Raw genomic sequence first — 24,690 nt, forward strand, 5'->3', positions numbered from 1 at the left:
TGGAAATGGGTAGGAGGGAGCCTTACACCTGTCAGCGCCAGAGAAGAAAGTGCGCTCTGCAGAGTTCTCAGTTGTTCCATCTCTTGCGATGAAAGGAAGAAAAGGAGCGAATCCGCCACAGATTTACTGGAGACCAGGGTTACTTCATCCGGCTCCGGCCACAGTAACCCCTGAAGACCAAAGATGCATTTCCATTCCCAGCATTTCTTGTTGGCGTCTTTCCCTACAGGCTAGCCCAGTGCCTGGCCCCGGAGAAGTCTCTGCGTAAAGGTTCTTTAGGTCATAAATCAGGCTCCTGTGTGTATGTGTGTTTTTCTTAGGAAAAACTGGCACAGACGAATTAGCAGTAGAGACTGGGGTCTCCCTACTACCCTTCATGCTTGGCGGCATCGCCTTCGACTACCTCGCATTCTCCCGGCGCTGACAGCCCCGGCTCCGGACCTCAGGGTTGGAAGCAGTCAGCCCCAGCTAGAACCGCCCTGTCCGGGGCTGATGCCACCCTGTGCCTAGAATGTGCGTGTGGGTGCAGGCGGGCGAGCGAGCGGCTGCTACAGTGAGACCGAAGCAGGAGCTCAGCCTTCACCTGCGACCTGCAATCCCCAGATTCCCTGGGGACCTCGAAACTCCCAATCGGAGGTACTCCCCCCCCACAGCCGCCCACCCATTCCCTCCCCCCTTACCTCAGCACGCAGCCCCTCCCTGCGTGATGATGCAAAACCGTGGGGAGGGTGGGCGCTGGGAAGGGTGGGGAGAGCCTGAGAGCTAGCGAGGGTGGGAGGGAGTGGGCAGAGGAGGAGAGGGAGCCGAACGCGCATTTAAAGCGATAGCCATCCTCGCTCTCTCCCCAGTACTGGGCTGTTGGAGAGCTCGAGCTGCAAGCCACCGAGCGCGAGCTCGAGCGCGGCGCGCTGGCCGGGGAACCCAAGAGCGCACTGCGCCCCAAGCTGGCAGGCGCCGCGGGACCCCCCACCCTCGCCGGCTGCCCTTCCCCGGGCGCCCCTACCCTCCTCGCCCGCAGGAGACCCTGGGCTTTCCCGGAGGAGCTCACCCCAAGGGGCCAGGACTCCGGCGAGCCCGCCACCGTCCCCTCGAGTGCCGCCGCCACCACCGCAGCCGCGGGAGCAGCATGGTCCAGCTGGGGAAGCTGCTCCGCGCCCTGACTTTGATGAAGTTTCCCTGCTGCGTGCTGGAGGTGGTTCTGTGCGCGCTGGCGGCGGCGGCTCGCGGCCAGGAGATGTACGCCCCGCACTCCATTCGGATCGAGGGGGACGTCACCCTCGGGGGGCTGTTTCCGGTGCACGCGAAGGGTCCCAGCGGAGTGCCCTGCGGCGACATCAAGAGGGAGAACGGGATCCACAGGCTGGAAGCGATGCTCTACGCCCTGGACCAGATCAACAGCGATCCCAACCTGCTGCCCAACGTGACGCTGGGAGCGCGGATCCTGGACACTTGTTCCAGGGACACTTATGCGCTCGAACAGTCGCTCACTTTCGTCCAGGCGCTCATCCAGAAGGACACCTCCGAAGTGCGCTGCACCAACGGCGAGCCTCCGGTTTTTGTCAATCCCGAGAAAGTAGTTGGAGTGACTGGGGCTTCGGGGAGTTCGGTCTCCATCATGGTAGCCAACATCCTGAGGCTTTTCCAGGTAGGGGGGCGCTCCCTCCGGGGCAGAGCGCGCCGTAGCTCCCCGCGCTCTTTATCCTGAAGGCTGGCTTGGACTCCAGGGGTGCGGGGTCTGGTCGGCCTTCGGTCATTTCCACCCTGGAGATCCTGCCGAGTCCCTCCCACCTCACCCGAGGAGGTACTTTCCCTGCTTGATTCATTTCCCTTCCATCTCTCCCCTGTCCGCGCTCCACTCCATTCGGCTTGACATTCTGGATTTATGGCCCCATTGACAAGAAACAGTCTCCGAAAAACAAGGCGATGATTTAAATGGGTTTTCATTAGAGTGAAATATGGTTCCAAAACAGGCTTGTAAAAGTGCCGGGCTCCTGTGAGAGCCACTTAGGCGCAAGGAATATGGAAGATGAGAAGACGCCTAGAAACTAGGCATTTCTCAACTCCCCAGCTTCCCTGCCCCAAGCCGCCCGACAAGCTGCAGCTGCCTTGGAAAATTTCGAGAAGAGCTTAGGGAGGCAGTTCTTAAACCGAAGGCTAGGTCTTCACCTACATTTGGACGTGAATTGCCCATTTCGCTCGGGTTGGATTTCCCGACCTGTAACCTGTCTCTGCGAGGGCATGGGGCGGAAGGCGTGGGGACTGTCCTCAAGCGGGGAGAAGCCACCGGCAGACGTGCCCCCAGGTGATTTGCTCTGGGCAGTTGTTTGCACCGTCTAAACTGCCTTTGCGATCCGGCCACTGGCAGGAGCCGGGCGATCAGCTTTCTACTCCTGCCAGCTCAGAGCCCGGAGGTGAGCTCATGCTAACTGCGAAACACAGTCGCTTTTTCTGCACCCACCCTGTGCCCATCCTTTCCCACGACCTCCCTAACGCAGCCCCCAACCCCAGTCCTGGGTTTTGAGGACGATTCTCAGAGCCAGACAAGAAGGCGCCTGGAGGGAGGCAGTAGGGTGCGCTGAGCAAGGCCGGGCGGTCCTCTAGCTCCGGGTGCAGGCGGGCAACGGCGGAAGATGCGAGGACGGCGGATCGGGCCCGCTGAGCGGTGGGCGGTGCTGCAGTGCTCTCTCACCGCCTGCTCCCGCAGCCTCGGCCCCACGGCTCCTGTGCCGCCCTGGGGTATAGATGGATGGCTTCTGGATGAAGAAATTGAGTTTCAGGGTCTGCGTGACTATGGGTTCTCTTGTTTCTCTGTCTTTCTTCCTGTGTGTCTCTCTCCTTGTGTCTCTTTCTCCCTGCTTTTTTTTTTTTTTTTTTGTCTCTCTGTTTTTATGTTCTCCCTTTCAATTTCTGCCTCTCTTTTCCTTCTCTACCCCTATCTCCAAGTTTTTTGTTCATCTCTGTCTTGAAGTGATCCTTTCCTAATGCACAGCTCTCTCCCTGCCTGGTAGGACCCAAGCTCAGTTAGTCCCTTCTCCAGATGTTCTGGCTGACCCTTATGCTCCCCGTAGCTAAAAAGTTGGCTCCCTCTCAAGTGCCTTTCCTGAAGCATGTTGGGTTTCTGGAGGGGACTCCTTGTGAGATTCAAGCTGTCACTACATCAGCACCCAGGGGTATGAAGTTTGTGTTTGTGCCAGAAGGAGGGGTGCCTGTCTAAAGCTGCAGCCTGGTATGGCCCCTCTGAGCCTCTGAGCGTCCCTAGCACCTGTTGAGTATGCCACCTCTAGATGTTTGCAAGGCCAAAAGTGCTTCTGGGCAGCCTTCACTTTGAGGTAATGCTTTCAGGAAGAGCCTGGGTTGTTGTAAGCAAAACCCAGAAGCACTTCCTTTACCTCTGAGCTTAAACTAGAGAACCTGAGGAGGCAGCGCTGCAGGGAAGATGAGGCCAGAGGTCACCTGAGAACCACAGGGGCAACTCACGGTATTTTTACTGAAGCTCTGGGGGTTGAAGGCACATTTGCTGTTTGACATTTTAAAAATTATTTTGGTGCCTTCACTTGGAGCTTGGGAGCTTGCAGATGGGCCTGCCTGTCGAAAAAAGAGTGAAATCTTAAAGTCAAGAGAGAGCTTGCCGACTAGGCTGAAGGATTGTGTTTGCTGAAAAAGATTCCAGGGGGAGCTGATTCCTTCTCTGGTGTGTGGATCTGAGGCACTTGCAAGAAAAGAGAACGCTTGCCTTATGCTTAGTTCCCCCGTTCCCTGGGCTGGGAAGGAAAGGAACTGAATGCCAGCATTAGCAGTGTGCGTTGGGACCAAAACCATTCAGAGAAAGCACTGTCATTTTCCTCTAGTTTGCAAATTGCAGCTATTCATGTTGGAATGAACAGCTGAGGGAAAAGAGCCCCCAGTTTTCACCTGCATTTATTGAGAAGAGGCTGGTAGTAGGAGGGATGCACCAACTTGTAGCTTGTGCTGCAAGCTGGATATAAGCTTGGTGTGAGCATCCTGGTTAACCACTGCCCATGTTCAAATATACAGAGATAGATTCCAACAATCTCTTCCAGTAGCCTTATTTTTGCGTGTGATCTTAGAAGCTCCTGGCATGTAAGTCCAGTCCCCAGCTTCCCAGCCTCTGTAAACCTGCAAAATGAATAGAGAGAATAGTGGGACACAGACCCATTGTTCAAAGACACAGTCACTTTAGGGAAAGAGGAAAAGAACGGGTAGGTGAATCTTCTCTGGGATTGCAGGGTTCAGCTCAATGAAGACTGTCCTGTATAAAAGAAACTCCTCTAAATGGTTGAATTCTTAGCTCTCCAGAGATTTGAGTTTTCTTTTCCCCAGTCCCTGTGGGTTGCTGTGGGGAATGTGCCAAACCTATCATTTGAGATAAAAATTTATGGTGAGGTAAGCTTCTAGGCTGGGGGAAGGAAGACTTAGTGACTGAAATGGGGGATGCTAAGCACTGGGGGGCAGGAAGGAACAAGGAGCTAGTAATGGATGTAACAAATGCTGCAGCTGCCGGCAAAGCCTGGATTGAACTTCCTTCCTGAAAATGAGGACCCGGGCAAGAATGACCACTCAGATGTAAACAGTGTCTCTGACTGGGAATTCTCACCTGCCTGCCGGTGGGCCAGAGCTGAGCAAGTCCTTTCTCTCCTCTGTATGCACACTGAATTGGTTAGTAAGTGACATGTCAGAGGGCAGGAATCATATTCAGTGGATCTTTCAAATCCAGGAGTTTGAGGCGAATGAAATTAGTGTGTGGCCAGGGCTCTGCCAACTAGAATTAAGTCACTGCAGCCACCCTGCAATGCATTTTCAGCCTGAAGGGAGCATCAGGGAGGAATTTCGGGAGATTTGTTTCTGAGCCTGTACAAAATAATACTCTCCTAATGCTAAGAAAGATTAAATGTAAATTAATATTGACTACGAGTAACATATTTAAAAAATAATCGCCGAGTGGGGGATGGCTTAAAGTGGAGAGATTATATAATATGGTGTCCAAAGAATAAATCTCCTCTGACCACTGTTTCATGGGCTATAAGTAAGATCTATTACAATGGAAAGTAATGGGAACGTTTTTATTCAAGGCTTCTCTGCTATTGACTTGAGAGCAAACACTCTGAGAGTATAAATTACTCTTGCTATGTGCTGACTCTGAATGAACAATATTTCATGTGCAGTGACATGGTCTAAGCTATAGACTTGGAACTGAATGGCATCTGTTTCCATTGTTTTGTTCTCTCGAGAGCAACTAATAGAAAAAAGTGGTCAATTTGACCCTTGTGGGAGCGTGTTGCAAATCTAAACCTGTGTCCCTCATACCATAAATGAAATACATTTGTAAATTTGTAAGTGTTTTCCTTCTGTTCATTGATGCTTGAGTATAATCTCAAACTTTGGGAGCAACATTTTATACATAAGTACTTGGTTTTCTTCCTTTCTTCTTTCTCTTTCTCCTCTCTCTCTCTCTCTCTCTCTCTTTCTCCATCTTATGTAATTGGATAGAACTGGGCACCTAGGATGATGTGGTGTTACTATAGTGGGATTTAAAAAAAAAAAAAACAACTCTAACTTACCCTTTTAAAAATTTCATAAATACAGGTGTCAGTGTCATTTGGAATAGTCTCTATAACAATTTCTGTCTCCACATTTACTGTGTTTCAGCAAATTTACCTAACAGATGGTGAGTGGGCAATTTTTAAAGGGGCATTTTTTAAAAGAGCGGAGAGGGAAGGAATAGAGACAGGCACATACTATATTTGAAGTTACCTCCACGTGTATTTTATGTATGTATACCTATACAATTAAGAAGTCTTTGGATGTTTTATCTTCAAGAATAATTCAGATAATGGATTACTTGAGTATCATAAACATTTAGGGTTTAACAGATTTGTTACATATAGACGTTGTATCATGGATTTAAAAGACCATAGCCAGCGGGCAGCGGCGGGCGGAGCGACCGAGGGGCGGCGCGGGCTGGGCGGCTGGTGCGGGGGTCCGTGCTTCTTCGCGGTGGAGGGCTGGGGTTCGCCGGAGACGCCGGGTTGCTCCGCGTTGCCAGGTTACCGAGCGCGTGCCCCGCGCCCGCTCTTCCGCCCGGGCCGCCCTCGGCGCCGCCTGAGCCGCGGTGCGGGCTGCGCGGGGCGCCGCTTCCGCGGAAGCCTGGGTCGGGCGCTGCGTGCGGGACTCTCGTCGCTCGTGGACGGGGCGCGAGCGCGCGGGGGACGTAGGACGCCGACCTGGGCCTCCCCGGCGCTCCGGCTCCGCTCAGGGCGCCCGCTCAGGGGCCTCCGGCGCGAGGCCCCCTATGTGGTCAAGATGGCGGCGCCCAGGCGGGCCGCGCCGAGGTGAGCTGGAGCCGGGCCCGGAGAGGGGCGAGTCTGCCACGCCCAGGACTTGGACCCCGGGCTGGTCTCCCGTCTCCCGGGGAGCGGCGGGTGAGTGGGCGCGGCCGCGCGTAGGTCCCTCTCATGGGGTGGTCAGCTCTGCGTGCGTCCGCAGACTTCTGTCGTCTGATAGTCAGATCTGGGGTGGCCCAGGTTGGAGGCGAGGGTGCTTGATTGGGGAAACCTGAGGGGTTTAAGGACTCTATTGGGATCGTTTCAGACCCCAGCAAGAAGCTGAGCAAGTTTTCTCCTGACTCTCTTCCCGGCTAAGTTTTCTCCCTTCTCTGAAGGCGCCAGCTTTTCTGAATCACCTTGTTACCCGGGGGGATACAGTTGGTGGTTCTGACCGTGGAACGTAGGACCCGGCGCGGGGAAGCCTGAGCTGGTTCTAGTTACTTTGTTTGCAAAGCACTTGTCTTGTCTTTGGAATCTTTGTGTATGTAACCAACGTTGGGAAGAGCCAGCGTTTTCTCCTCCAAAACACTGCGAGGGGTAACTTTATACGTAAGAAACAAGTGGGCGTTCACATCCATCTCTTTTCCAACCACTGAGTTTTGGTTGTGTTTCCTTTCTTTAAGTTTGTCTCGTTCTGAAGTGATAACAAAAAAAACAAACAAAAAAAAGACCATAGCCAATTACACAAAGTATACTCTAGTCTCAGTCCTGCCATTAGTTAGCTTAAGTCATTTAATTTTTCTAGGCCTCATTTTTCTCATGTGATGTTTTTTCTTTGAAAAAGTAAAGTTTCTAGAAGTCTCTAATCTCTGTGTCATAGTTCAGCTTGGAGAAAACCTGTTCTTATCCAAACTCCATGACATTGTATTTCCAGCTCCAACTTTGGACTTTGAGTGAGTTGGGGGCAACTTTTTAAGGATATTTTCACACAGCTTTTTTAGTTAATATCAGTCTAGCTGACTTGTCATACTCAGACTTTCTCCCATATTCTTTTACCAGTGTGTTCCTTAGTCATATATATAAAGACTGTTGTGGGAAAAATGACCTCCTGGGTCAGCTTACTGCATGGTCATCGACACAGGGCAGGGAGTAAGATTCTGTGGATTTTACAGAAGCAGATACAGGTTTCATTATCCATGTCCTCTCCCCTTTCATCTTACGAAAACAGCAGGCTTTTCTTGGAGAACTGCCAGATAATGCCATCCTGCCTCCTCACGGGCCCCGGGGATGAGTCGCCCAGGGACTGAACTCCAGTAAAGCAGGTGATTGGCTCATGGGTAGGCATCTGACCTCGGCTAAGTCTATCAGACTCCTCCCCAGGACTTTTGTCTCAGAGAGAAATGGAAGAATTGTCTTTTCTCTCTGGAATTTCTAAGCTGGGGAGATATGACTCTGGGACTCCCAGTGACCATCCAGCACAAGAAGAGACTTTCTGTAAAATAAAGTCTTGCAGAGGTAAGCAGGGCTGAGCGATGGAGAGAGAGCTGGAACCCTGCTGATACTCTGGAACTTCCAGATCCAACTGTATCTGAATATGGCTGCATCCCTGAATTTCTAGTACTTGTTTGTTGAGGTTGTTGTTGTTGTTTGGTTTTTGTTTTTAAATTTCCTTTGACTATTTTGAATTTGTTTTCAGTAATGTGCATTTGAAAGCATCATAGCTAAAAGAGCTAATTTCCTACATTAATGTCAGGTTTGCTGACTGGCATTCCTTAAGTGAAAAATCATATCCGCTATTTTCTTTAAATAAAATCCTTCTAGCTCAGGTCTGAGATATTCAAAAATCTGCCTTCTACCCCCCCTCTTTCCAACATTTACTATATCACCTTGAAGCATTTGTGACCACATCTTTCCCATCTAGACGCAGTTGAGAGAGAGAGCAAATACTTCTGATATAAACTGCAACCTCTACGCCTCCTACCTGGAAGCTTTAGAACATACTTGATTCTTGTCATTAAAGCAAATCTTTTGTTGTTGTCTCCAGGGCACAGAAGCATTTTCATGGCATAATGGAGTACAAAGTACATTAAGCCTAACTCTACTTCTCACCCTCTTTTACTTTAAATAGGCAGAAAAGAACAATCTCAAACACATTTTCCCAACAAATAAAATACATATACGATTATGTTTAGAAGACGTTTATGCAACATATAGTTAGACTGATTAATTAATGGACCTTTCGCCAATTGGCACAGTAAATATATATGTTCAATGTGCTTAATTAAAAAGAAGACAATAACATATTTTTACAGGTTAATTATCTGAGAAGAGTATTGTGCCAGCACACTTGATACTACAGTATTTCATGTTTGACAGGTAATCTTCTTTCAATTATATTTACTGCTAAATGTTTCTTGGATCAAGCTATTAAATTATAAGGTCAAAAGTAAAATGATATGAAATTACAATGATAAAGGGACACATATCCCACTTTATGAGAATAGAAGTTCTAATTTCTTTTCAATACTACTAGTAGTGACCACAGTACTAATTTGAGCCCTTACTATGAGCCACTGTGCCCATATACATTTAGTTCTTACAGTAGTTCTGCAAAGGGCATATAATAATCCACACTGTAAAGCTGAAGAAAGTGCTTCTCATAGCTGAAAGTCACATAGCTGGTGAGCGGCAAAGTCTAGATTCAAACTTAAGTCGTCTGACAATGCCCAGGTTGTTGACCACTATGTACACTGCTCAGTTGTTGCACCAGGAAAGAAGTGCTTGAAATAATTATAGATTTGCCTACCCTGAAACTGCAGTGATTTAAAGACATCAAAGTTGCCAGTTGCTTAACCACATCTACTTACAGTAAGAAATTACATTTTATTTCATTTCTAAAACAAGATTAATTCTGCAGGCCCATCGAAACTTGAGCACACAAATCCTACCTGCAAATGAAAGATGCTTGTTTTCCATTATTCAACAGATGGCCCTGTACAGAGGCAATAAATATATAGTAGAATTTTCATTCAAATAAATGAGAAGAGAGGTTTCTTCTTGTCCTGATTCAGTGCCCATCATTATGGATTATGATGGCTCTTCCCAAACTTTACTTCAGTCACTCCACTCTTTCTACAAAACTCCAGTAATGGAATCCATCATTCAGATATATGTGCGAAGCGAAAGGACTGTATTAATACAGTTGCTGAAAGTCACGTTGATAGAGCACAGGAAATACATCCTAATAAATGCAACATTAATGTTTGTGTGGGCCTTGGAGTGAGGGGTAGAAGAATTTTCAGTTTAATGGAACATTTTGCCTCTTGCTATGAAAGTGTGGCTTAATAGTCTTGTAATTGGTCATTTACAGAATCCTCCATCTCTGGGTTTCATGCTTTCTTTACTCTGCAGCTGTTGATTCCTTCTCTTGTTCTGGATGGAGGATAGCAACGAAGCCACTTCAAAGGGCTCAGCCTGCCTTTTTGTGTTATTGTTTAGATGAAGATATTTCCATTTATTAAAGCACACTATTTAAACATTTTTATCATGTTTCAAACTTGACTGTGTTCTGAAGGTATGAGCACAGGCAGACATAATGGGGGATGTTTTCCAGGAGAGAACATACCCTTATCAAAGGAATTATCAGAATTTTCATGTATGGATTGAGAATCAAATTCTGGAGTTAGATCTGAATTTAAATTCATACTCACAACTTATTACCAGTCTCATCTTGATCAAACGGTTACCACACTTCTCATCAATTTCCTTATCTTTGAAAGCGGAATAAGAGAAGTATGCCTGGTGGAGTTACACATAAAGCTCATCTGATAGAATATTCATGAGGATTTTGCACAAAATATACATGGAAATATTTTAGCACCGAGTTTAGCATGCGATTCGTCTTCAATACATTTAAGAGCTATTATTTTATTATTATTATGCTATCATTAAATATCACTATTACTTAAATGTCATTATTGCTAAAATTGCTGTAAAACTACCGCAATAACACATGATGAATTCCCCTCTTCTGTTTCCTTTGTTTAAATGGAAAATATGTATATAAATCTAGACAGAGAACACTTTAGTGATCCTATTCAGTGGAGTGAGAATTTCCATGGCACTGATTAAAACGAATCCTGAATTGCATGGACTTAAGATAGCAGAGAGGGGCTTCCCTGGTGGCGCAGTGGTTGAGAGTTTGTGAGCTGATCTGGGAAGATCCCACATGCTGCGGAGCGGCTGGGCCTGTGAGCCATGGCTGCTGAGCCTGCGCGTCCGGAGCCTGTGCTCTGCAACGGGAGAGGCCGCAACAGTGAGAGGCCTGCGTACCGCAAAGAAAAAAAAAAAAAAAAAAAGATAGAGCGGCTAAGAGATTTGAAGTTAGACATCCCCAAGTGTGAATTCTACTGTGACCCTCTTCTAGCTCTAGAACCTTGAAGAAGTTGCTTAAACTTTCTGAGCTTTACTACTAGTTTCCTCATCTGTATCTTTTTCAGGACTGTTTATCAAGCATCTTCCTGTTCTCTATGCTTGGACGTATCAATGAATAAATTAGACAAGAGCCTTTGCCTGCGTGCTCCTTCTTGCATGCTTTCTCCCTCCTTACACTCTCGTGTGGAAACGGATGTTATAAATAAATTCTATGCTTTGTCACAAGTTGATGGGTGCTACGGGATAAGGAAAAGGATGTGAAGCTCCCTGAAGAGGCTTGGGTTGGGAGTGCTGGAGGAGTGTACAGGTAGGTTCTGATTTTAAATAGGGTAGTCAGGGTGGATTTTATAAGTTGACATTTGAGCAAAGACTTGAAGTGAGGGAGTTGTCAGAATGTATGATGGGGAGACCACTCCCTGGGAGCAAGAATAACCAGTCCCAAAACTCTAAGGCAGAAATATGCCGGGCAGCTTGGAGGAATATCAAGGAGGCCACCCTGGCTGACTTAGCCAGTGGGGAGGAAGAGACAGCAGGAGGGCTGGAGGTCGGATATGTGATGGGATGGATTGGGTAAGTCCTGGGAGGCCATCACATGCATTGTGTCTTTTAGTCTAAATGTAGGCAGCCAGGGGCAGGATTTTAGCCAAGGTGTGGCATGAACTGTCTCTTGTTTGAAAAGCGTAACTCTATCTGTGGCCTTGAGGATGTGGGGAGAGAGTGGAGTCAGGGAGAATCTCGGGAGGTGGCTACAGGATCCTCGAGGTCTATGTTGGTGGCCTGCACCAGGCTGCTAGCGGCTGGTAATTCTCAGAAGTGGCACATTGGGAAGGTTGTGATAGCATTTCGTGGTAGATTGAATGCAAGAATGGAAAGGAAGAGGGGGTCAAGGGTGAATTCGAGATTTAGGGCCTGGGGAACTGGAAAGGTGTGGTTACTGTCACCTAAGATGGAAAAAGTTTGGGGTAGAGCATGTTTGGGGGATTAAAGACCAGTTTTGGAGGTATAAGATTTGAGATGTTTTCGTGACGTCCAAGTAGAGATGCTGAGTACACAGTTGGATACACAAGTCTGCAGTTCTGAAGAAAGGTCTAAACTAGAGATACACTTTAATACAATGGAGATATTAAGAATAATTACATGGAAGCGCTATTTTAAAGATAAAATGAAGTAATGCAATTAGCACTCTGTCTTCTCAAAACATTTAATAACTGTTAGCTAAAATAATTACCTGAAATGAAAAAATACCTATAGTTTGTTTTGTTGTTTGCAGTAAAAGTGAATAAAATGTCACAATTATTTTAATAGTATTTGTGACACAGTAGTTTTAGTTAAGACACCATGACTACAAACATTTACAGTAAACCTTTCAGTCTCCTACTTTTCACTCTGATAGGGTACTTGGAACCATATTTTGTAAGGTTTAAGTTAGTTGTCATAGGGTACCTCTTTAATTAGAAGTAATTCTGAACTGTCTAGTTCCATGCAGTTTTATATACATACATGTATAATTATTATTTTATGATTTATCAAACTCAGTTGAAAATTTGCATCAGTGATATACATTAGAATTTAAGCATTTACCCAGGTATTCAAGGAAAAAAATGTACTTGTCTTGTAATTTCCATAGGGGTACTTACTTTCACATCTTCCCTTCACTTTGCAATTGAAAACATGGCAGGGGAAATATTATCTTACTGGTCTTTGAGTTTCCCTTAGCTATTTGCAAGTCCTTAAACAGCCTTTGTGGCTTAACCAAAATTCTCTTCCATCTTCATTCCGCTAACAGATATTGGTCTAAGCATGTACTTATACTAAAAAATGCATGACCACGTTGTCTCTACACATCTATAATTTTATGATAACACTATCATTATGTAAGCTGTACTTTAATTGTAATTATAACAGATTTTATGTCAACACACATCCATTTCTAGTGTTCATCTGGTGTTCAAGGGGAGAGCAGCATGTCGTAAATTTTATCAAAATATAACATCTGAAGAATAGAACAGAGGGTAATTGTGTAATTCTGTGTTCACTCTAATTAAGTTCAGTGGAGTTGGCATAATAGAATTAAGATGAAAAAAAAAAAAGACATCGAGGTACCATGGCTCCCTCTCCTAACACACCCTTTTCGTATCCGAGAGCAGAGACTCAGCACCTTTCTGTACAGAAATGGAGACAGGAAGAGGCCAGAGGATGAATGACAGGCACGAATGAGGTGGAACTTTGAAGAGCAACATGGAAATGAAATACTTCTTTTGTATTTGGTAGGTGGGGAAAATGTACCAGCGTGTATGCCTACTGGGACCACGTTTTCCAGAACAGTTAAGCCCAGTGTCAACTATGCTGTCCCACCTTCCTCGTAAGTAGGAACATACTGTTACTTGAATCTTTGCTTCCTGTTTCTTGATACCTGGTTGAGAAGATTATCACAGGAACTGCATCTTGTTAGCAAATACACTGTTTTGAAATGATTGACACTTACTGAAGAGTGGCAACTCCAAGCTTGCTCTCTCTTGATCTTGGACTATTTAAGTCTGGAGTGCAGGAGTGGGTTATGGGGAAAGACCATTGGAATTCTTATGTTTTCAGCATAATGGTTATAGCATAATGGTTAGGAGTGTAGGTGCTGGTTCAAATCTCTGCTTTCCACTTGCTAACCATATGAGCTTGGGCAATTTACCTGATTACCTGAACCTCAATACTCCTGCCTATAAAATGATGTTAATAATATTTCATCCCCATAGACTTGTTTTCAATGTTAAAATGAAGTCACTTACACCAAGCACTTAATACAGTGCCTAGAGCATAGTAAAGTCTATTATTATTATTACTACTACTACTACTATTATTATTATTACTGTCACGATGCCAGGTGCTATTTTTCCTATGCCTTATTCCATTATCTTCTGCCCTGTCCCCCCATTTCTGTCTTGTTTCTGTACAAGGGTAGGTTTGTCACAGAGCATTTTCTTTCCCTAGTGTCTGACTCTTAGTCATCAAGGTGACTGGTCCACGACCTGGCATTCATTGCTGCTCATTGAAGCAACCCATTTTGAGAAGGGGAGTTGGATATTGATGCCAAGTTGGGTCAAGGAGAGAGAATTTTCTCTCTTCTGCACTCAGCTAAGTGAAATATTCAGGCCTCAGGAGGAGAATCAGGCAAAGGGCAACATGCTTAATTTCATACCTTAGTGATTAAGAACAAGTCAGACAGGCTGGATTTGAACTCATTTCCATCATGTACTGACAACAGGATCTTAGGTGCTTTTGTAACCCGTCTGAGGCTCAGTCAACATCTGAAAGAGACGAATAACATTATCAGGACCTAGCATATAGCCTCGTTGTAATAAGTGAGTAAATCCTTTTAAAACGTTCAGCACGTTGTTTGGCATATAAACACTTCATAAAATTTAGCTTCTTTGACTACTACCGCTGCTAATATTATTAAGTAGCTGAGCAGATCCGAGGCCCATTTTTTTCTTAGATTGCACATAATCATTTGGACAACCAGCTCACATTGATCAACCGTTGCTTATATATAAACCCCCACGAACCCAAAGGTGCTTTAACTCTCTCCCAGTCAGAGCCTGTTCTGGGGGCAGAAGCAGCACCGGCACTACCCCCGTCATCTTTGCCTTTATTGTCACTACACTCGCCTGCCGTACTGAGCACTTTCTGTTTGCCAGGCGCCAAATTTAGCCCTGCGTATGCACTATATCATGTAGTTCTCACACTCAGGTGGGAGACATTATCATCATCCCCAATTTTCAGATAAAGACGCCGAGGTGTTGGAAAGGTAAGAAACTTGACCCACAGCAAGAGATGGAGCCGGAGTATTCAAACCCTTCTCTCTGACCTCAAGAACCCTTAAATATTAGCATACTACTACATGACATCCTGGTAAGAAAATCTGCTTCCAGCCACTCTGGTGAGAGTAGAAATGATTCTCAGTCCCCACATTCCTCTATTGCCCATGCCACCCTAGCCTCAGGACTAGGGGGGAAAGGAAGTGATCTCTTCAAAGAGCAGCCAAAGGGAACCTACTCCCTTCTGCCTTTTCGTAATCAACTAACCAATATTTTATTTCCTTCTTAAGAGTCCCCACATGTTCCTTTTGGTACTTAGCTTGGCCTTTTAGAATTCTGACATTCTGTACATGACTCATCCACTGTATTTCATGTTAATTTATTGAGGTCAAGTATAGGGTCTTACTCATCCTGAAGTCCAGTTATCCCCTGTCACATCTAACTCTGTTCTTTTCTTCTTGTAGGACATCTGCAGGTATTTATTTGAATTTTGTTGAATTGTTCTCATCAATAGTACATTAGAAGTTATACAGAAAGTGCCTTCTTATAAGGAAAACCATCTAAATAGATTTCTAGCTCTTTACTTTTTATAGCACTATTGTAGAGATTATAGATCTCCAGGTAATATTTTTTAGATTGAGTTCTTCATATCATCTTATTTTTACATATAATGATAAATCTGAATTTTCTCTATCAAACCTCCGAGACTTCACTGGCTTGTAACTTAGCTTGTTGATTATGTGTTGTTGACTTTGCCATTTACAATGATATTTGATCCTGGTAAGGATGGGGCTGGGTGGGAAGGTACATCTTAGGGCCATAAATTGGTTTTGTAGAGAACTAACATAAAGATCTAAAGTCTCATCATATTTCTGCAGAACTCATGAATCATTTTATTATAATTCCATTCATTCAGGGAGTATAAAACCATTTTCAAATTGTTATTCCTAATTTGTTCATCTTCTCTTCCTTAGCCTTAGTGAGAAGAGAGCAGGCTGAATGGAAGAAAGTCATTATGACCACTGGGGCCACTAAGGTAGGCATCAGTCCCAGAGTTTTGTTTTCATCTCTCCGCTATTAATATTGGCTAATGTCTTGAGTGCTTACTTGGTGCAAATTACTTAGCTGACCATGGCAAATGGGTTGTGTCATTTCATCCCCTGATAGTCATACAATTAATGTATGTATTATTATGATATCCCATAATGCATACATGGAACAGAGCCTCAGAAGTAGTTATTTGCTCACGAAAATATGGTAGATGTGGAATTTGGACTCAGGTCTGATAGACTCCTCAATCACTCCTAGTGATTTTTACCACTAAATTAAAGTTGTATACCTCTGGAGAGTAGAAAGTTTCTAAAATTTCCTCAACTCTAACGTTTTATAATTAAATTTTTGTCTGATGGCAAGCTTAACAGTTAAGATGGGTAGGAAGGAATGCCAGCCGTTGAATGGAATTTCCCTCAAATAAGCCTGTTTTATGACACCAGTTCACTCGTTCATTCACTCAGCATGTATTGAATGTTTGCTCTGTGCAAAGGCATTTTAGGCATCACAGTGGAGTGAGCGCCCCTTCCATAGACTCTCCTGCAGCACTCAGAGAAGTCTTGGACTGGTTTGCCTGTTATGGAATGGGCCTTGGTGATAGAAGCCTGGTTTGTCCTCCACTGATAAAACTAAGACATACTCATATTAGTTTATAGGCGTCTTGAAGCCGTGGGATAGTAACACACATGAATCTTACCATTTTTGCCTGGGATTAATGATATAAAGGCTTTGGATTTGGGTATGGAAAATGGGTGCAATTATGGGCGTGTTGGTTCTACATATATATGGACATCACGTGTCATCAGCCTGCAGCTACCTGCCATTCCTCACTACTCCTTCTTTTCACAAACCAAACAAGTACCTTCTTATCTCTCCTGTGGATAAGCTCTTGACAGTGGCACTAGGGCCTCCCTCAATAAGTACATCATTGGCTAAACCAGTGGTTTCTCAGATATGCTCATTGAACAACCCTTAAGGTGGATTGACATTCCACTGCCTAGAATAGAATATGGTGTTCTTTAGGAATCGGGGGGAAAAAATAGGCCACCAGATGTACTTTCTTTAATTTAAATTGTATATCTATCTATCTGTCTATCTATCTATATATATATGAACAATTGTTATATATGTGTATGTATACTTGTTCATATATATGAATGATTTAAAATTGAAGAGATATATATATACACACACATATATATATATAGGTATATTTAAATTTTGGCTTCTGTTAGCAAGTAGTAAATTAAATTATTAGCAGATCCATACTGCAGGGAAATAACCAATCAGATTTCATTCAATAGCTTGCTTTTTTGTAGATTTATGGTTGTGATTTTATATTTGCAGGTATGTTCGCTGAAGAAAATATTTCTACCACTTTACACAAAATTAAATTCATTTAATACCAATGCGGCATGTCTCAAATGTCTTAATACAGTTTTAGTCTTTAATCGCATCAGAAGTATGAAATTAGAAACATACCCCAAAATCATTTGAAGATATAATTACTTTCATTTCCCTTATACTTTTGAGACTTTTGAAAAATAAGTATTTAGTTGTACTTATCTCTTTCTGTCTAAGGATAGCAAACACTGAAACACAGTTCTTTTTAAAAGTCAATATTAAAACTATATTGTCCAAGATGATCAAAACTAAGGAAGTGGCAAAGAAATTCAAAAATTTAAACTTTCAAAGGGTGCTTTTTTTGTGAATGTGTAGTACTTGTTCTTCTGAAGGAATTAATCTTTTTAAAAATTTAATTAACTTATTTTTTATTGAAGTATACTTGATTTACAGCGTTGTGTTAATTACTGCTGTACAGCAAAGTGACTCTGTTATACATATGTATATACATTCTTTTTCATATTCTTTTCCATTATGGTTTATCACAGGATATTGAATATAGTTCCCTGTGCTATATAGTAGGACCTTGTTGTTTAGCCAATCTATATATACCAGTTTGCATCTGCTAATCCCAAACTCCCAGTTCATCCCTCTCCCACCTGCTTCCCCCTTGGCAGCCACCAGTCTATTCTCTATGTCTCTGATTCTGTTTCTGTTTCATAGATAGGTTCATTTGTGTCATATTTTAGATTCCACATATAAGTGGTATCATGGTATTTGTCTTTCTCTTTCTGACTTACTTTGCTTAGTATGATAATCTCTAGCTGCATCCATGTTGCTGCTGCAAATGGCATTATTTCATTCTTTTTTTATGGCTGAGTAGTATTTCATTGTATATATGTACCACATCGTCTTTATCCATTCATCTGTTGATGGACATTTAGGTTGTTTCCATGTCTTGGCTATTGTGAATATTGCTGCTGTGAAGATCAGGGTGAATGTGTCTTTTTGAATTATAGTTTGGTCTGGATATACGCCCAGGAGTGGGATTGCTGGATCATATGGTAGGTCTATTTTTAGTTTTCTGAGGAACCTCCATACTGTTTTCCACAGTGGCTGCACCAACTTACATTCCCACCAACAGTGTTGTAGGAGGGTTCCCTTTTCTGCACACCCTCTCCAGCATATGTTATTTGTAGACTTTTTAATGATGGCCATTCTGACTGGTGTGAGGTGGTACCTCATGGTAGTTTTGATTTGCATTTCTTTAATAATTGGCAGTGTTGAGCATCTTTTCATGTGCCTATTGGCCATCTGTATTTCTTCTTTGGAGAAATGTCTCTTTAAGTCTTCTGCCTATTTTTTTGATTGGGTTGTTTGCTTTTATTGTCATCAAGTTGTATGAGCTGTTTGTATATTTTGGAAATTAAGCCCTTGCTGGTCGCATCATTTGCAAATATTTTCTCCCATTCTGTAGGTTGTCTTTTCATTTTGTTTATGGTTTCCTTTGCTGTGCAAAAGCTTGTAAGTTTGACTCGGTCCCCTTTGTTTATTTTCATTTTTATTTCTATTGTCTTGGGAGACTGACCTAAGAAAACATTGGTATGATTTATGTCAGAGAATATTTTGCCTGTGTTCTCTTCTAGAAGTTTTATGGTGTCATGTCTTATGTTTAAGTCTTTAAGACATTTTGAGTTTATTTTCGTGTATGGTGAAAGGATGTGTTCTAACTTCACTGGTTTATATAAGGCTGTCCAACTTTACCAACACCACTTGCGGAAGAGACTGTCTCTTTAACTGAGGTGTGTGAGTTTATTTCTGGGCTCCGTATTCTGTTCCATTGATCCATATGTCTGCTTTTGTGCCAATACCACGCTGTTTTGATTACTGTGACTTTGGAGTACTGTCTGAGTCTGGGGTGGCTATGCCTCCAACGTTGTTCTTTTTCTTCAGGATTGCTTTGGCAATTGTGGGTCTTTTATGGTTCTGTATGAATTTTAGGATTATTTGTTCTAATTGCGTGAAAAATGTCATGGGTAATTTGATAGGGATCGCATTAAATCTGTAGATTGCTTTGGGTAGTATGAGCATTTTAACAATATTAATTCCTCCAACCCAAGAACATGAGATGTCTTTCCATTTCTTTGAATCATCTTCACTTTCCTTTATTAATGTCTTACAGTTGTCAGCGTATAAGTCTTTTGCTTTCTTGGTGAGGTTTATTCCTAAGTATTTTATTTTTGGGGTTGTGATTTTAAAAGGCATTGTTTTTTTACATTCCCTTTCCGATATTTCATTGTTGGTATAAAGAAATGCAACCAATTTCTGTATGTTAATCTTGTATTCTGCTACCTTGCTGAATTCGTTTATCAGTTGTAGTAGTTTTCATGTAGAGTCTTTAGGGTTTTCTCTATATAGTATCATATCATCTGCATCTAATGACAATTTTACCTCTTCCTGAAGGAATTAATCTTGAAGTTCTACTAAGACTTTTGGGATACCTGTTTTAATGAGCCACTACTTCCTGCCTGAGATTGCACTATGCACCAGAGATTCTAGAATTAGCATAATAAAACTAATAATGCAAACAACAGCAACAAATCTTCACAAACCTTCCTTGCAAGGAAGTAGAGTCCACTGGAAAAACAGACAAGTGAAACACACATTCAAAATGGCAGTGATTCTCAAACATTTATGTGCTGAAAAATCATGCAATTACTAGACCCCTTCTCCAGCTGGTCAGGTGTAAGGTCCTGTAACTCTGTTTTTGGTGAATGCCTCCAGTAGAGTCTGAGACAGATGTTCTCAGTTGTCGTCAACCTTTAGTGTGCATCAGATTTGCCTGAGAATATTGTTAAAACACAGATTGCTGGGCTCCAGTGCCAGAGTTCTAACCAGTTCCCAGGTGTGGCTGATATTGCTGGCCCAGGGACCACATTTTGAGAACCACCTTTCAAAACTCTGCAGTATGCGGTTGTGTGTGTTGTGAATGAGACGGGCCCAGAGAACCAAAGGAGGGCAAAGGGACTCTGCCCTAAATTAGTCAAAGGTAACAATAGCAGCTAGAATTGATTGACCCAAGAAAAACTTATAAGAACTTTACCTGCATTTGCTCATTTAATCCTTTCAGTAAGGTACATAGGTGCTACTTAGTGTTCCTCTTTTACAGGGGTGTCCAGAGAAGGTAACTACTTTGCCCACGTCCTAAACTGGTAAGTAACAGATTAAGAATTCAAGTCTAGGAAGTCTGATTCCAGAGCCCACACCTCTACCCTTTCTGCATGTAGAGAGGAGTAAAGGGTTGTCAGTGAAGCCTTCCTGGGGGCCCTGGCCTCTGAGTGTAGATAGAAGGATGAGTGGACATAAAGATCATTATTTGTGTGTGGTGGGGGTAGGGGAGGAAGTATGAGGGCTTCCAGAAGAGCCCGCCCTCCCCATACATCTGCTGTAAGCAAGTCTGATGATCAGGAGTCCGGAACATGAGTATGACTATGGGATACTGAGAAGGGTTCTAGAACCCTGAGGTTAGAGTTCTGGATCAGTTAGTAGGTAACAGAAAGTGAATGAGTGATATTTACCTTACTTTCCACGGGTAGCAGGAAGTTTAGAGATAGTCCCTCTAGCGTTAGTCCAGCTGCTGAAGGGCATCACCAGGGGACTGGGTTGCTTCACTCTTCCAGCTTCCACACCTCTAGCACGTCCACATAGCTTCAAAGTGACCCCAGAATCTCCAATAGTGTTCCAACAATTTGGGCAGGAAGAAAGAAAAGGAAAAAAAAAAGAAATTAAGTAAGAAAAAAAAGGCAGTGTCTAACTCAGAGAGCAAATTTTTTACCACAGATGGTCAGCAGACTTGCACTTAGATCTCATCAGCTCGGATTTTAAACTGGCCACCTTAGCCTTAAGGATAATGGGGTCTCCTAAACCAGGGCTCTGTTAGTAAGGAATAAGGAGAGAGTGGTACTGATTAGCAGTGCCTGCTGTCCCAAACAAATATTATCCCCAAACTATTTTTTTTTATCCTATATTTTACTTTAAAGAATGGAGGGGAAACATTATGTATCTGTAAATAGCCTTTTAGAAAGGGTACAATTATATAGTTATACAACCCCCTGGAGGGCTCCTTTCTTCTAAAATCTCTTTAAAAACTGTTCAAGGTTAAGGACATTTTTATCTTAATTTAGTAACTTGCAGTCGATTATCTTGGAAAGACATCCTCTCTCTGCAGATGTTCTGTCAGGCTTTAGAAAATTCTAGAAGTGGACAGAGAAGTGTTATGGTACATGTATTTGCAATATGCACGTCTTTGAAATGAAATCCATTTAGGGACCAAAAGGCATTTCATGTCTTTGCTATACATTTTCACATATTTGCCTTTCCAGAATTCCTTTGAGCAAATCTGTTAGATGTAACCCATCCGTTTCTCCCATCTGAATTCTTTATTACTAAACATTCTTCAGTATGCTCTCACTCCCCTCTGTCAAAGGCGTTTCTCTGGGTCCTCACCCTTCTCATCTCATATGTGAATGCGTATCTTAAACTGAAGCAACAGTCTGCTATGACTTCTCCATAACTTGAAGAACCCGTCTTTGTGGGAAAAAAAGTAGACTTACTAAGTTAAAAGGTAAAATGCGCGCAATGTTTCTGAGAATTAAAAACTAAGATAAAAACATAAGCAATGGAAAAAACTTACAGTGGATCCTTTTCAAAGACTATTTTACAGAGAAGGCAACTGAGGTTTAAAGAAAAAATGCATTAGTTAAACACTAAATAATGAACCTTAAACCTCAGTGGAGCAACACATGGACAGTTCATTTCTCACTCACTCAGGAGTGTAGTATGGACTTTGGTGGTCTGAGGGTCAGTTTTCTGCTCAGTTATTCAGGGACCCACCACCTTCATCAAGTGGCTCTACGTTTGTCCTAAAAAGGAAAGGAGAGAGGAAGCTGCAAGCTACAATTATCAACTCGTTATCCTTCAGACATAAACTCTTCAGGTCACCTCTGGTCACATTCTTTGGGATAGAACCATACCCAGATGCAAGCGGAGATGGAGAATGTTGTTCCTATCTTGGTCCTAGTGATGCCTCTACAGGCTGGAGGAGCTAATTAAAGTGTAGTCAACAGCTCGTTGTTTCTGCCACAATGAGTGAGTAGCCTAAGACTGTGGATTAATTATGTGTGTGTGTCACATATACATATAATACACACAAACATATATATGTGTGTGTATATATACATTTTTTAGCATGAGTTGACACATGGGGCTTCTGCCGTATCAAAAGAGTACAAACTGCCTCTTGTTGCTTTTTCTTAATTGAAGTTGACTACTACTATCTATTTCCCTTCATTTTGCTATCTCCCCCCACCCCCCGCCCCCGCGCCTTTCAGTATTATATGAAAATTCTGAAAGAAAGAATTTCAAAGTTTCCAGTGCTTTTAAAGGTAATAGAATACTCAGACCTTAACAGTTTTCCTGTGTGAAACGTTTGCCAGACTAAAATAGTTAACTTATGAAAAGTAAATTTAGATTGATACAAAAGAGAAAATAAGCTGATTTTTTTTTTTTTTTAACACAAATACCCTGAGCCAGGGTGGAAAATAAATGGAAAACTGGAGGAATTTAGGTCCTTTTGTTGTAAATTTAAATATTTTTAATTGTAAAAATAATACAGGCTCATTGCAGAAACTCCAAAATTGAAAGGATTTAAAGAAAAAAGGAAAAATAACTCAAAATCCCATTTCTGATAAATCATCTCTGTAACATTTTTGAGGGTATCTTTTGAAACTTTTTTGTGACGGGGTGCATATAAATACAATGCAAGTATAAAATACCTTTAATTATTATATCAAACTACAAAACAGTTCTATAACATTTTTATTTAGTAATATAAGTATGATTACTCATCACCTAATAAAAATCTGCAGCATCATTTTTAATGGTTGAACAGCATTCTATTATTTATTTAACCAGTCCCTACTGTTCAACATTTAGATTATTCCTGTTTTGCTTTGCTAAACAATGAGACAAGCATCCTTGTTCATATGTCTTTGAGCATTTGTTTATTTCCTTAGAATGGACTTCTAGAACTTGAATGGCTGGTTGTCAGTTCTGGTACATACTGACATATTGTCTTCCAGAAAGGTTACCGTGCTTTTTATTTCTACCAAGAATTTAACATCCAGTGTGGTTTCTTACACACACTCATCAGTACCAGTATTATCAATATCAATACCAGTATTATCAAGTTTTTTAAAACTTTGTCATTCTAGTCAGTAAAATATGACACCTGAATTATTTTATTTGTATTTCTTTGATAATAATAGCAAGGTTGAACATATTTTCATATCTTTATTGGCTGTTAATACTTTTTAGTTTGTGACTTTATGACATCCATTTTTCATCGATGTATAACAACCTTTTATATATCAGTGTGTTTATTTTGTTGTCAATGCAATTTTTTTCTCTTTATTAATTTTTATTTTGTGTGTGTTGAACTTCTTTAATACTGTCAAGTCTATTCAAAAACCCTTTAATGAACACAACAAATGTGGAAAATCAGTCATTCTCCTGCATTTTGTAATCAATTTATTTCCTTTTGGGCAGTATGGAAATGTAAGTTCTTATTTCATCTTATGGTTGGAAAGAATCTGTTCCCTCGGAAAGGGATTATAGTCTCCATGATGCAGTAATGGGAGATTTTATAGGGTAGGCAGGGTCTACAGAAGAAAAAACCCTAAATCACACTCCATTGGTGGTTGCCTTATTTATAAAAATGGCATTTGAGGTTGTGTGACTGCCATTAGGCAAGCAAAATTAATTTTTAGCATGAAGTACTCCTATCAGCAAGAACAGCCTAGGATAGGCTAGCAGTAAGAAGTGAGGGGTTATGGGATTGGGGCATAGCCTCTGTTTCCTCCAATGCAGCTGGAAATTTAAACTCTGGGGCTCCTGCTTGATCCAATCAGCCCAGCTAGTATGTGTTGCCAGGTAGGGTGAATAGACTCAGAAGTACAAGAGCTCATCCTTGGTCCCCTCTGGAAATGAGCAGAGAATACTGTGTCAAGCAGAGGTGATCAGTCCATGGTCTGGAGACTTGGATCTCCTCACATAGTCCTTAAAGTCAGGGTGAGACAAAATGCCAATACAAATTATATTGATGACAGTATCAATGAGGTGACATTGAGTCCTTTGACCTAACGTGTGTCTGCAGTATGCCATCCATTAGTAAATGGGCAAAGCCATTTGACAGATCTATCTGATACAATGAATGAATCTGACACTCATATTTTGAAAAACTGAAACTGTATCCATTTGTCAAGAACAGTGGCTACTTGTTCTGCTTTATTCCCCCTGGTAGAACTAGGTAACATTGCAGGCAGTAAGACGTTCCGGCATTTCACCCTGGAGTAGCCCCAAAACTGAAGAAGCTGTCTTATCAGTAGTTAGCTCCTTGTCACCAAGAATATTAAAGTAGATTTGTATGATTAGCAAATTAAAGAGACTGTAGTGCCTACCGCTACTGTATTCACTAAGGCACCCAAGTTATTCTAAAGAAATCCTAATAATACATTAGGACCGTTTTGAATATTTTTATTCGACTAGCCGTAATCTTCTAGTTATAACATCCATCACCATTTTGACCACTGAAACTTGGCCTTCTTTTCTTACAGCCTAGCCCTGTGGTCTTGGGCTAATCAGTAACCTGCTTAGATACAATTTTCTTCTCTATGAAATAGAAACAATATTATATGCTTTGAAGGACTGCA

At 42.5% G+C, this 24,690-nt stretch overlaps 1 protein-coding gene and 1 long non-coding RNA gene across 2 annotated transcripts in view; both read left to right on the plus strand.

Moving 5' to 3' along the window:
- The first annotated feature begins 856 nt into the window (after positions 1–856).
- Positions 857–24,690, plus strand: part of LOC125964774 (metabotropic glutamate receptor 7-like) — a 775,781-nt gene continuing 751,947 nt past the window's right edge. Inside the window, exons 1-3 of the mRNA XM_049711358.1 lie at positions 857–1,645; positions 12,990–13,080; positions 15,502–15,563. Coding sequence (XP_049567315.1) covers positions 1,127–1,645; positions 12,990–13,080; positions 15,502–15,563 — 672 coding nt within the window. The 5' untranslated portion in view covers positions 857–1,126. The remainder of the gene's footprint in view (positions 1,646–12,989; positions 13,081–15,501; positions 15,564–24,690) is intronic.
- On the plus strand, positions 5,825–12,995 carry LOC125964827 (uncharacterized). Its single transcript, XR_007478097.1, has 5 exons — positions 5,825–6,440; positions 7,513–7,621; positions 8,597–8,660; positions 10,784–11,025; positions 12,861–12,995. It is a non-coding gene; the product is annotated as an uncharacterized LOC125964827 (long non-coding RNA).

The sequence above is a fragment of the Orcinus orca genome, chromosome 1, assembly GCF_937001465.1.
Source record: "Orcinus orca chromosome 1, mOrcOrc1.1, whole genome shotgun sequence".
Lineage (NCBI taxonomy): Eukaryota > Metazoa > Chordata > Mammalia > Artiodactyla > Delphinidae > Orcinus > Orcinus orca.